Below are 13,165 nucleotides of genomic sequence, written 5' to 3'. Positions count from 1 at the left end.
TTCTTGACCTTGGGTTATTTATTAATTTAAATATTTTCACATGGCCCTCCAGCATTCCAGCTTTCCGTTATTTTTTTCTAATTATTTTATTTTTTTTATTTTATTTTTGTTTACCCATATACTTTTCTAACACTACCTGACATTCTCTTTCTTACCAGGGTTCCCACTGGTCATTTCAGTTAGTGAAATATTAAAAAATCAGCAGACAGGGAATGTCAGCGAATGTTTGCAAAGACCTCATAGAAGGGGAGCAGAAAATAAAAACATCTTCACAATACTTAAACCTGTAAAACAAAACAAAGAAACCTTATTCTCTTCATTAAGCCTTCATACACCGGGAGAGAGGTCAAGTTTCTGAGCTTTCCCACTGCAATTGAAGGCATCGACCAATCACGTCGTGCAGAACAAACGTATTCAAACGTACACTATTCTACAACAAACAAAGGCTTCGTAGTCTAAACCAAGACGGAAAACTTTATTTCTCCTTTCAACCTTGACAAAAGCAGCACAGACCAGATCCAGATATTTCTGTTATTAATTCAATTCAGTTTATTTTGTATAGCCCAGAATCACAAATTACAAATTTGCCTCAGAGGGCTTTACAATCTGTGCACATGCGACATCCTCTGTCCTTCCCTCACATCGGCACAGGAAAAACTCCCCTAAAAAACCCTTTAACAGGGAGAAAAAAGGAAGAAACCTCTGGGAGAACGACAGAGGAGGGATCCTTCTCCCAGGATGGACAGAATGCAATAGATGTCATGTGTACAGAATGAACAGCATAACAGAGATACAACACATTCAATGTATATGACATAAATGATTCATATATTAAGACTACTTATAATAACAGCAGCAATTATTACAGTATAATTATAGTTATGAAAATAGGGATAGTAATGTGATTAATAATAATAATGGAAGTAGCAGTGGGTGTCAGTCGGCTCACAGCAGGAGGCACGACTACGGTCCAGGTACCACAACGATTCATGGAAACCTGCAGAGCGAGAAAGCAAAAGGGCTTCAGGGTGGAAGTAAAGCTAAAATGCTTAATGGTACAGGTAATAGTAATAGTAATGTGACTAGTAATAATAATGGTGGTAGCAGTCGGTGTCAGCAGGGCCGTAGCAGGATGCACGACCACGGTCCAGGTACAGCCACGATTTATAGAAGCCTGCGAAGCGAGAAAGCACAAAGACTCCAGGGTAGAAGCAAGTCAATAAGCGTAATAGTACAGGCAATAATAATAGTAATGTGACTAATAATGATAGTGGTAGTAGCACTATCATCTTTCACAATAAAAGTCTGAGATAACTTCAAACCTTTTTATTTATAAAGTCTGTTCCAAGTTAACATCGCTGCCGGGATAAATAGTTTTGATGCAAAATATTTGCAGGTGAGTATCTCCAATTATTCGGATTGTTAATTTGTGAGATCTCCGGTGTTTAAAGGCCTTTAGTCTTCACTTCTAACCTTTTGGATGATGAACAAAAGACCATTCTAATTAACTGAATCATCCTAAACTGACTTAACATAAGGTTATAGCAACAATTCTAACATCTTGTGCCAGCTAACTCACAATCAACATTTCTCGTTCCCTGCAAAACCTACTTTTACTGTTTAATACCATTTAGAAGTATTATTATTATTATTATTATAGTGTCTTGTAGTTCCCTACTTTCCAACCGAGTCCAGTTTAAATCAGAGACTCTGCACTGGTCTATTTCTCTCTGTGGAGGATGAAAAAAGCCTTAAACAATTATTGCTTCTACAATCGGATTACTGTCAGGGTTCTGCAGTATTTTTTTTTTTTTTTTTTTTTTTTTAAGTATTAGAGAATCAGATTTTCTCGGCTAGATTTCCTCTGGGAAACGTCTAAGTTTTAGTCTCCCAGTGCTTCATTACCGCTGGTTACATGGTGAAAAGTGGATTTGTTTTCCAAACCACTTCCTCTTTCACAAAAGACATTAAATTATCTACTCAATATTGAGATTTGGGACACTTACTAATCATCATCATTTTTGCATCATCACTGCCAGCTGTAGAGTTGCACTGCAGTCATTTGGCGGACATAAATATATTGCAAATATAGCAGAGCGGTAGGACACAGGCTTAAACGTATCCCTGTTCTGGTAGAGGACAGTTGAGTCAGTAATGAGGTCATTTATTTGGGCTTTTTTTTGTCTTTTTGCACAAAATATCCAGCAGAGTCATGATTTCTGGCACAACCTTACTCCTTCCAAAGTGCACACTTTTAGAAAAACTTTTTTTTGAGACCAAAGTGCTTCGGTTTGTGTTTTTTTTCGGTTTCAAGTCATAACTGATATCAGTAAACTATTTTGTCACAGGGCCAGTCGAAAAAGGATTCCTGAAGGTCAAGATCAATTTTTTTTTATTAAAGGGCTACTTCAATTTACTGTCAATAAAGTTTGGGGACTTGCAAGAAACAAAGAAGGTTGAGAATGAAACAGATAACCTTGTTTTCCTCACAGAACACATTCGACTGCACAGTAGTATATATATATGTCGGCCGCTTTTTGGACCTTTTTAACAGCAACCAGTTATCTTCTCTTGTCTTTTTTTAACTTATCGACATCTCATTCTCTATTTTTAATGTTTCAAAAAGCAGCTTAACAAAGCAGAGAGCCTCATGATGGAGATTTGTACTGAGCTAAGGGTGGGAACCCTGATTAACATCCTGCATACTATTTGTAAATTGATCACCATTATCCAATAATTCAGTTGTTGTTTTTCTTAGATGTGTGTGTGTGTGTGTGTGTGCATGTGTACACTGCATCAAACACACGACCACCATTGCTGAGGATGTGAGTCCAGCTCATTGTTCCACGGCCACCAGCAGCTCATGAATGTTTAACCTTTCCTCTGATTAATGCTGGCCTTTGGCTGCCTGTAATTATGAGGATTAAAGGGTTAATAGGGTTCGATCACAGCGGACTGAACCAGGATCAGCTCTTATTGACGATGAACAGAGGAAGGGTTAAAGCGTTGCTCATCCCACCTCCTGTGTCTGTTCTGAGAGAAACATCGCTCAGCTTTGTTTTGATCCATAAGCACACATATGCTTTCAGTGTTTTCAGCGCACAGATGTGGTTATCCAGTGTGCGTGAGACTTGAGGGCAAATATATATTAATAATATTATATTATTGTTGATAACAGGGCTGTACCGAATGACATTTTTTAACATTCAAAACTTCTACTGAGGTTCTGGAATGATGCTTCAAATGTCTGTCATTATATTTTATGACGTCAGCACTCAAGATAAAAGTTCTTAATCAGATTAAATGAGTTATTCTTTTCTAAAACATAAACTTGCTTTAATGAATGTAGCCCGTTCGTTTGCATGTTTATCTTTGTGTGCAGCGAGTGTAAAAAGGAGTGTTGAAAGGCTCAATGCCAACAATTATGGATTGAAGCTAAATATTTCGCTAGATAAAAACTTGTTGGGAATTTTTCAAATTATTACATCTATCTTTTTTCAATAAATTTCGTCTTTTGCACTTGAACAACGCTCTAGAGTTATTGTAAATGTTTGGATCATACTAGTCAGAAACAACACAACTGGAATCCAATAAAGCCAAATACACTGAAAGAGTCTGACCCGCACGTTTTGAAGAACACTTATCGTTAAATTGTCGAAACGCACCTAACGAGTTAAGAGGCTCGTCTGAAGGCTTTGCTGCCTCTTAGACCTTGTTTCCATTTTGGAGGGTCAAATGAAGACCAAGTGACCAAAGCTGCTTGTTTTTATGACGATACTTTATCAAAAAAGTACATTCTTAAATATTAATAAAACTACTCCTGACGCTTCCACTGGTTAAATGACAAAAAAACGTTACTGGCGGAAGGTCACATCAGCTTTCACTACTTAACCTAAATTTCGTTACTTGATGGCCGGTTTGAAGTCCTAAGAACTCCCAGCAGATCGATGCGTCTTCCATCTAGCAGATCGTTGAAATTCCAATTTCACATTATCTAACGACACTTTCATTCATAATCATTTAAAAAGATGAGGTGTTAATCGGTATAATGGTGGATAAATAGTTTGTTTAACCTAAAATACTGCTGGTTCTGTGGTGTTGGCATTTGATATCTGATGCCTTCAGTTCACCACAGGAGAGTCAGTGAATTGATTGTCAATTTTCACTTTAAGTGCATTCGGGGTCTACAAATAGTTTAATACAAAACTTTGTGTAGCCTGATCTTTGTGTGCTGCTGTGCAGATATACCGCGTTCATACAGTATGAATATGCAGGAAAGCTGCGGCGCTTTGATTTTTTTAATTTCAAATTTGAATTTCCACGTTATGAATGAAGCTCTGAACTATTCGGTACAGCCCTAACCGATGAAGAAGTGTAATGTTTTTGGGCTTCAACTGAATGTCTCCACTTTGATGTTTCTATTGGTTTTTGGATCATTTCTTGAGAACATTTATCGGTGAGTTAAAGACAGAAGGCTTCGAGAAGGAGATTGTAATGTTGTGAACTTCATGGATACTTTGAGCCGGGCAGAGGGGACAGTGAGGTGGATGGAAGAGGAGGATCTGAGGGAGCGGGTGGAGGTGGCAGTGTGAGTTAAAGACAGAAGGCTTCGAGAAGGAGATTGTAATGTTGTGAACTTCATGGATACTTTTTTAGTCTTTCCTCTTGATCTGGATGAAACGGATGGTTTTTAGATGGTTTTGGTCGGTCTGGATTTTGTAAAGCTTTTGGGTTGAACGGCCATGTTGGATGGCTTCGTATGCAGATGAAGAGTTTTCTGTTGTTTAACTGGCCTGTTTGTCAAAAATGTTCATCCACGAGTGTTTCGGTGGCGAGAGTCTAACCGAGCCAGAGAAGTAAAGTGTGAACACGACTTTCAGATTTTCAAAACACCACACAAACTGTTCACTTCCTGTTTTAGATAATACCACCCACAGACATTCAGTAAATCTCCCCCACACTCTATTGGCATGCCTTTCCTCTTACATATATTATTCACCACAGGAACACAAGATGACACATCCACCATAGCAGTGGCTCCACCTGTCTGGTGCACTGCAAAAGGTACGACGCCCCCCCCCCCCACCCCCACCCCCCGGCAATGCAGTTTTGTGTTGGCTCCAAAAATGTCCAGCTGCAGCTTTTTGTGCAAAAACAGTGTGAGAAGATGAAGTCAAATTGTTTGTTGATGTGGACACAAGAGCTTTCAGCACACGCAAAAGCTTCCGCAGTGTTTGTCGTCAACGTTTTTGGGGCTTCGCCGCTTCCTGTAAACGTCTGGTGTTGAGCTTGCTCCTCTGGTGGAGTCTCATTAATTGGATTGTTAAGAAAAGCAGAGACTCTGCGGAGGAGCAACATGATGCTTTTTGTTTCCAGTGTCTTGTTCCAAGCTTCGTTTGAAGTGCTTGATGTTTTTTTTAGTTTTTGTGTTTTTTAAATGGTTTGCTGCTTCCTCTGATCTCCGGCTGTTTGGCGGCCATGATGATTTGTTGGCTGCCTCCTTCACGCACGCACACACGCTCCACTTCTCCTTCCTCCTCTTTCTCCGTTTGCCTCCCTTTCTCTCTCTCCAAACCTTTAATTTCCCCCTCTCATCTGTATTGTACTTCAAGCCTTCCCTCTTCTTCCTCGCTTATATCCTATCGTTTCATGTCTTTTTTGTACCGTTCCCTCCTCCTCCTCCTCCTCCTCCTCCTCCTCCTCCTCCTCCTCCACTGCTCTGTCCCTCCTCGCTCTCCCTCTTCTTCCTCAGAGCCCCTGGAGGAGCACCGTGTGGCCCAGTTGAGGCATTTCTCCACCGACCTCAGTCTGGGCCGCCACCTCTCTCTGGACGGGGCGCTGGCCCACCACCTCCACCAGTGCTCCTACCACCTCCGCCTCTTCCGAAACTGGCTCATCTCCGGCCAAGACCCCCTAGAGTACCTCCACGGTTAGCCCCTGGCCCCCCTATCCCCCCCCCCCCCCCGCCCTCCATTCCTCCCCTCCCCAACAACCCCCCCCCCCCCACCCAAGCCTCACGCCCCGTTCCACCACTGCTCCCGGTTTAGTTGGGACTGTGCTTGTTCTGTGGTTGACTCTCATGCTTTGCCTCTTGATGTTCCTGCATGCTTGCCTGTTTCTGTGGTTATGCAGATTGCAAGCTGGAGTGGTGTGAGCTGTTTTTGGGCGGGTTTGGGACATTTTTTTGCGACCACTATCCTTCCCCTCTGCAGTGGTGTCGGTATCTTTGCCCCGTACGTTTTTTTTTGGTCCTAAACCATAAAAAAATGTAAATGTATGCCACATTTCTTTTTGGAAAATAGATGCAACAAGACAGGAAAAGTAAGGCTCCAACTCACAACTATTTTCCTTTTTTCTTTCTTGAGAAAACAGGAACCATTTCTAAAAATGTAAAATGTCTCAAAGATGTTAAGTGTGATTTATCACAGTGGACAAAGAACACCAGTTAGTATTCTCATATGAGCAGTTGGAGTGGGTACATTCTTTGTACTTTTCCTTAAAAATGACAAACAAGTAATTGTTTAAGCTCTAATCAAGAGTATAAAATAATAATAATGATAACTAGAAGGTCACTTGGAGAGTACAGTTTTTCCAATGGCTTATGCATCAAGTTCATGAAATCAGGCCAGTAGTTTTTGTCTAATCCAGCTGACAGACCAAAAATAAATAAATCAAACTGAAGTCAACCTCCTTTGCAGAGATAATAACATAATTTTGATGCCAAAAATATAGATTTTAATATAAACCTTTTGGCCTTTATATTAGTATATAAGACAGATGGAGGAGAGAAAGGAGACAATATGCAGCAAAGGGTTGTGGGTCGGATTCGAACCCGGGACTCTTGTTTTGGTACATGGAACATCTGCTCCAGTTGCTTACTTTTAAGTATATTTTTCTTTTACAAGAAACCACCAGCTTAAATAAATCATGAAGTGCTGAGTTTATGTAAATAACAGGAGGCATATGTCTGAAGTCTGAAAACAACAAAGTTCCATAAACTGCACGCACTCAAATATCAGACTCCAACATTTAACACTTTGAAGGTACAAATTTGAGACTTCCTTTTCTTGTCCTTCCCACTTTCTGTGCTCTCCCCAAACTATATTACCGAACTCCACAACACTGGGTTATGAATTGTGAACTCACCACGAGCACCAAGACAAGAGTAAAACTGACATTACTGTCGTCATTATGCGCACAGTGAAAAAACATTCATTTCCATTTTCTGCTCCAGTCGCTTTCAGATTGAGGCCAACGAGTTGAAATGAAAAATGACACTTTATCTGGGCAGGAACTGTAATGACAGCAGCAACAGACGAGGGAGACGATGGTTGGTTTCATAAAACGTCAAACAACAAAGAAAGCGATCATAAAAAGCTGAGTTCACCCGCTGATGTTTGGTACCCTGCCCTGATCACGAGGACATCTGGCTCAGCTGGACATCAGAGCTCCAAATGATTAAAGCAGACTGGAATGTGTCTGTAGCAGAAAGTATCAAACAGTAATCCTTTATATTAAGGTCATTGTAATAAGCACTAGTTAAAAGTAAAAAAAAAAGGCCTTAGAAGTCCTTAAAAGATGATTATTACCATTATTATGTCCTAATAAGACTATATAGGTCTTTATATAGTAATAAGACATTTATAAGCATTTCTAAAAAACTTATTTGTAAATGGTTAATAGAATGCTTAAGAATATTATGTCGTTGCTAAACCTTAATTAAGCTTTCTTAAGAATAATCCATACTTTATTATGCACTTATTATCAGTTAACTATGCTTTTCAATGAGCACTACACATTTTCAAGGTTGATAAAATATCAAAGATCTACATGAATAAAAATGTTATAGCGAAGCACAAAAAACACTAAGACAACTCTTTAAAATATTATTTTTCTTTACTTTAAATATTTTTTACGTAAATTGCAGCCAAGAAAAACTCAAGACGTTTCTTAGAAGTGTTAATAAATGTTTTATAATCTAACAATGAACTTGTTCATAATGCTATTACACTAATATAAAGTCTTTTAACAGAAAATAATTTTAATAAGCATCTTATAAGGACTTATAAAGGCCTTATTGCCTATTAACTAATGCTTATTACATGACTTTAATATAAAGACTCAATTTGGAGCCTTTGCTAATTTTAGAATGTATTTCATTTTGTCATAATCCTTCTGCTCATGTTTAGTGAACAGTGAACACTGATGAATAAGAGGTTTTGTAGAAAGGACATGTTTACGTTACTCAAACTTATCATATTTGTACCAAACTCACGGAGATTCCCACCCCGACACGCAACATAGAGTAGAAGTTAAATAGAAACATTGACCTCATCAGGACATTCCTCCACAACATATTTCACGTAGCGTCATACCAGAAGTTGATTCTTGACAACTTCACATGTGAATATTTCCCTGTTGAGGTGACAAAGATACGGTTTGCTGCTGACAGAGCGGGCTTTAAGATTTATATATATTTTTATTTATACTTCCAGCTCTAAGCAGATAATCTCTCACCACTAGCCTGAGCCTCGGTGTTTTCATAAAGGTACAGAACCCGGTGTCATTTATCATTCATCCACACATTCCATTCACTCTCTCTGGACCCAGCTGGCTGTGTTTGAACCAGACATTAACCAGCATGTGACTGCTGCTTGACTGCGTCTTCACAAAACTACCGGTGAAGATGAAACACACTCAGAAGTTTTTTTTGTTTTTTTTTAAGACGATGGAGGCGAGCTGTGTTTGTTTTTTTTTGTTTTTTGTTCTCTTTGTGATTGGTGACTTGGTTGTGAACTAACCGTGGATGAACTGCCGTGGAAATAACACGTGTTGGACCTGAGCTGCAGTCTGGACAGATTGTTAACCGCCGTGCTGTTAGAGCTGCTGTGTGTCGGGATTCGACCACACAAACGCACACACACACACACACACACACACACACACACACACACACACACACACAAAGAAGGCGTTATGTTTTAGACCTGCTTGCTTTTTGCAAATGCAGCGAGACGTTTTTTGAGATGTGTAGACTTGTTGCCGTTTTGATATGGTGTCTTGGCGTCCAGCATGGTTATTTTATTTTTTTTGTTATTTTTGCAACTTGCCTGAGTGGAAATGACCCGTAGAGGCTAGAAGGAGATTCGTCGTGGAGGTTAGGGCCCCGTTTCAGAAGCGTCTCAGAGCGTTTGTGTGTGTGTGTGTGTGTGTGTGTGTGTGTGTGTGTGTGTGTGTGTGTGTGTGTGTGTGTGTGTGTGTGTGTGTGTGTGTGTGTGTGTGTGTGTGTGTGTGTGTGTGTGTGTGTGTGTGTGTGTGTGTGTGTGTCATTGGAGCGGTTCTGCCTGCTCCTCTTCTGGACCGCCGCGCTCTAACCGAGGCCTGATGTTGCCCGCGGGCGTCTCGTCTCTCCTCTGCCCCCCCTCCCCCCACCTCAGGCTTCGAAGGCTGCTCCATGGTGCCCTCCATCTATCCTCTGGAGACGCTGCACAACTCGCTGTCGCTGAAGCAGGTCAACGAGTTCCTCACCGGCGTGTGCGAGAGCGCCGGGGATCCGCACACCCGGACCACCAGAGGTAAAGAACCAACACAATTAGTCATTATTTACATTATTTACAGTGTGTATTCTGAATAATCATCACTGAACTTTGACCCGTGGGTGTTCTGCTTTCTCCCCTGCAGCTCTGACGGCCATGTTTGACACTCACAACCAGCCGTCGGTGGACTCGTACATCCCTCAGAGAGTCCTCACCTCCTCCATCACTCTCAGATCTCGCTCTGACAGACCCCCTTGGTGTGAGTATCGCATCTCCTTTTTTTTCTCACTATGATTTGACATTTCTAGGTTGATTTCTCGGCTGTCTCATTTCCAAACGTCTGACGATTATTTTTGGAATACGAGTCGTCCGTTACAGCCTCACTGTTTAGTGTCTGTTTGTTCTGTTTTAGGATGAACCCAATGAACCAACACTTGTTTTTTTTGGGGGGGGGTTTGCAGATGAAAACTTATTTATTTTTCTTATTTTTATTTTTATTTGTGCTGTTTTTGACATGTTTAGCTAAACAAATATGACAATTTAGTAGTGATGCAACCCATCATAAAAGTCACAGTTCGGATCGTATCACAGATCAAAGTCACGGATCGGATCAGTACAAAATTGAATAGGGAGCAAACATAACTTTTGGATATCTCTCCTGATCACGCTTTTGTGCCGCCGACAAATTTGCCGATCATTCAAGATCCATATCAGCAGAAACGGATCGTTATTGTTGTTTTGTTTGATTATAGCAGCTGGTCCACAAAGCTGCAGACGTTGGTGTTTTTTTACCACCTTCCAAAAAAGAATTTCAACCACTCTGAAGTCAGTAAACTGTCAAAAATATTAAATGTTATTCTTTTACTTTGTTATAGTTATTTATCGTGGTTTTTTTTTAATATTTATTATCAATAAAATATCTATTTTTATTGATAAAAGAAAATCATTGATTAGTAGTTTTAATGATGTATTATAATCTGCTTAGAGCTATGGTTAGGAAGTTAAACAGCTCAAAATTCATCTTTAATATCTATTTATATTAATGTTAAAACATCATCTTCAAACAACTGGATTTATTCTTGTTTTTACAAAAAACTATTTTACAAGATTACATTTGAACACATCATGATAGCGTGTTGATTTACCTTCAACTAATACTCATTTTCACTGAACAGAGCCTGAACGCATCATAATGTAACTTAACAACATCTCCATTCATTTTCCGTTAGCAGTGCTGCTAACGTTACTAGCTCTCCTTCTGTCAATTTCAACTGATTTGTTGTTCAAAATGTAGAGGTAGAAAAAATGAATGATGTCATGATCGCATATTTTTACTGAATATCGTCCGATAATAATAATAATAACTTTATTTATATAGCACCTTTTAAAAACAAGGTTTACAAAGTGCTTTGACAAACCAGCCAGCAAGACAGTGCATAAGAAACAAAATGAAATAACAAGTGGCAATCAAATAAACAAACAAAATAAATAAAATAATGAAATAAATAAAATCAAGTGATGATGGTAAAATATAGTAAACAAATATAAGATAAAATACCAAGACCAAATGAAAATGAACCAATAAAACGACGACATCACATAAAAGCCAATCTATAAAAATGTGTTTTAAGAAGTGATTTAAAAGAGATTACTGATTAATGATCGTCAGTTAAACTTTCTGTCACTACGCTGGTTAAACTGAGTATTTAATCCGTGTGCCGAACGTGAGGAAGGATCTGTACGTATCCCGGATCAACACCGGTCCGTTACGCCTCCACAGTTCAGTCCGTCTTCCCTCTCATCCTGGTTCTGTGGGTTTACTCTCTTACTCTCTCCTCCTGCAGACAGCAGCGGTCCGTCCAGCACCGTGTCCAGCGCCGGGCCGTCCTCTCCCACTACAGCGGACACCTCGCCTCGCTTCAGCTTCAGCGATAAGATCTCCCTCACCCCTCAGAGCAGCGAGGAGACTCACTCCTCTAACAACCTCTCCAGTCAGCCGCCGCCCGCCGTCGACCCGACTTCAAACCCCACCGAGGTCCCTCTGACTCCCAAAAACTCACCGGAGGACGACGGCGAGCTCTGCGCCGTTAGCGATGCTGAACGCACACCGGAGGGAGCAGAGGTGGCGTCCGCAGCCGGCGACGCCTCCGCCGGTGGGATTTCAGACGCCGGGCCGAGGCCTCCGTGTTCTGCGTTGGCGGAGCTGGCTCTGGCTCGGATGGAGGGTTACTGCCTCCCCGGCTCCCTCCCCGTGCTGCTGGAGCTCAGGGAGAGCAGCAGCGAGGCCGGCTCCAGCTCCCTGACGCCTCAGTCTCCAGAGGGACCCGACGAGTTCTTCGACACTCAGGAGTCCATGGAGCTGTGGATGGACAGTCCGGAGAGCCTCCCTCATCCAGAGACGCCGCTAGAGGTCACGGCGACGAACGCAGCAGAACCGTAAAGGGGCGGAGCCTTCACACCCACAGATCTGCGGTTACATCCGTAACCTCGTCCTCGTCAAGTCACTGAGCAGTGAGGAGACTGCGTGTTGAGTGATCATGAATGGGCAGCTGATCCTCTCACTGAGCTCTGTGTTGGAGGATCATATGACAATGCCATACGTGCTGTTCATTGCCTTTTAAAAAGAAAAGCACACTGGGGACACACCAGTGACTCCAGTGAGCCTCCACTGGTTCGGTTCATCTGTCTGTAAAGATGTAGGGAGACACTCTGTTCTCTGTTCTCTGTTACTGTCGCTTTGTTGCCGTTGCACAATCTCTTTCCTTAAAGCTGCGTTAATCGATTATTTTGGCCACTAGGGGGCAGAAACGCCTAAAAAGCTGTCAAAGGTGTTACACATCCAGCTAAACTAAATGATCCTAACGTTGGAGTTGTGTTTGAGTCCAACATGATGAGGTTAAGATCCAACGTTCTCTCTGTTTCACTCTGGTTTGCTCTCCGTCAGCTCCTCAGAAAAATGTAATCATAGCCGCGAGATGTTCGGCAAGTCGCTGACACCGACTACGTTTACAATAAATATTAATAAATATTCCACAGTGTAAACTCTCTTCTAGTGATCTTATATGGATCAATAAGTTTGGGACAGAATCATTCCCAAACAAAGATGTATTCCACTTACAGTGTTCATTGGGGGACTTTTAATACTTTAATACATTTTTTGTTAGTTTTTTTCTTTACTCGTATGTTACTTTACCTCACAGTAACCTGTCTGCTTTCAGGCCGACCATCCAAGGCGTCTGCTGCGTAAACATTGAAATCATGACGAGAAAAAGAAGTCCTAGTCAAGTTAATTGATAAATGTTCGGTAACGTACCCAAAGTCAAACCTTGCTGATCGTAGACCAGCTGCACATGCAGACGAACAGCACCATGTTTTATGCATGTGCAGCCCTCAAAAGTAGCTGTTTCGCTGCTTTATTTCCATTTATATAAATATATTAAATGTCAATTTAGAGCATAAACTGCTTGAAAAATAAGGTAAACATAATGTACTAAATGAACATCATGCTGTATTGAAGAAGACTTGAAACTAGAGATTGAGACCATAAACTCATGTTTACAATGTTTACTGAGGGAATAAATCAAGAGAGAAGTAGAGTCATTTTCTCATAGACTTCTATACAACCAGAG

The 13,165-nt window shown here is 40.9% G+C and overlaps 1 protein-coding gene across 9 annotated transcripts in view; it reads left to right on the top strand.

The window, feature by feature from the left end:
* The window catches only part of ppip5k1a (diphosphoinositol pentakisphosphate kinase 1a), a 42,099-nt gene extending 29,511 nt beyond the window's left edge, over window positions 1-12,588 (top strand). For 6 of the 9 annotated variants that reach the window (XM_054607722.1, XM_054607705.1, XM_054607681.1 and 3 more), the window contains 3 exons: window positions 9,438-9,575; window positions 9,682-9,795; window positions 11,381-12,588. In XM_054607722.1, the coding sequence (XP_054463697.1) occupies window positions 9,438-9,575; window positions 9,682-9,795; window positions 11,381-11,976 (848 nt within the window). In that variant the 3' untranslated portion in view covers window positions 11,977-12,588. Of the gene's footprint in view, window positions 1-5,004; window positions 5,065-5,752; window positions 5,930-9,437; window positions 9,576-9,681; window positions 9,796-11,380 lie in introns of all 9 variants that reach the window. The other 3 variants (XM_054607689.1, XM_054607673.1, XM_054607729.1) reach the window with 2 other exon arrangements.
* Window positions 12,589-13,165: the final 577 nt, after the last annotated feature.

The sequence above is a fragment of the Anoplopoma fimbria genome, chromosome 2 (assembly GCF_027596085.1).
Source record: "Anoplopoma fimbria isolate UVic2021 breed Golden Eagle Sablefish chromosome 2, Afim_UVic_2022, whole genome shotgun sequence".
Classification (NCBI taxonomy): Eukaryota; Metazoa; Chordata; class Actinopteri; order Perciformes; family Anoplopomatidae; genus Anoplopoma; species Anoplopoma fimbria.
Note: the sequence above shows the minus strand (reverse complement) of the source record. Positions and strands in the feature narration are given on the sequence as shown.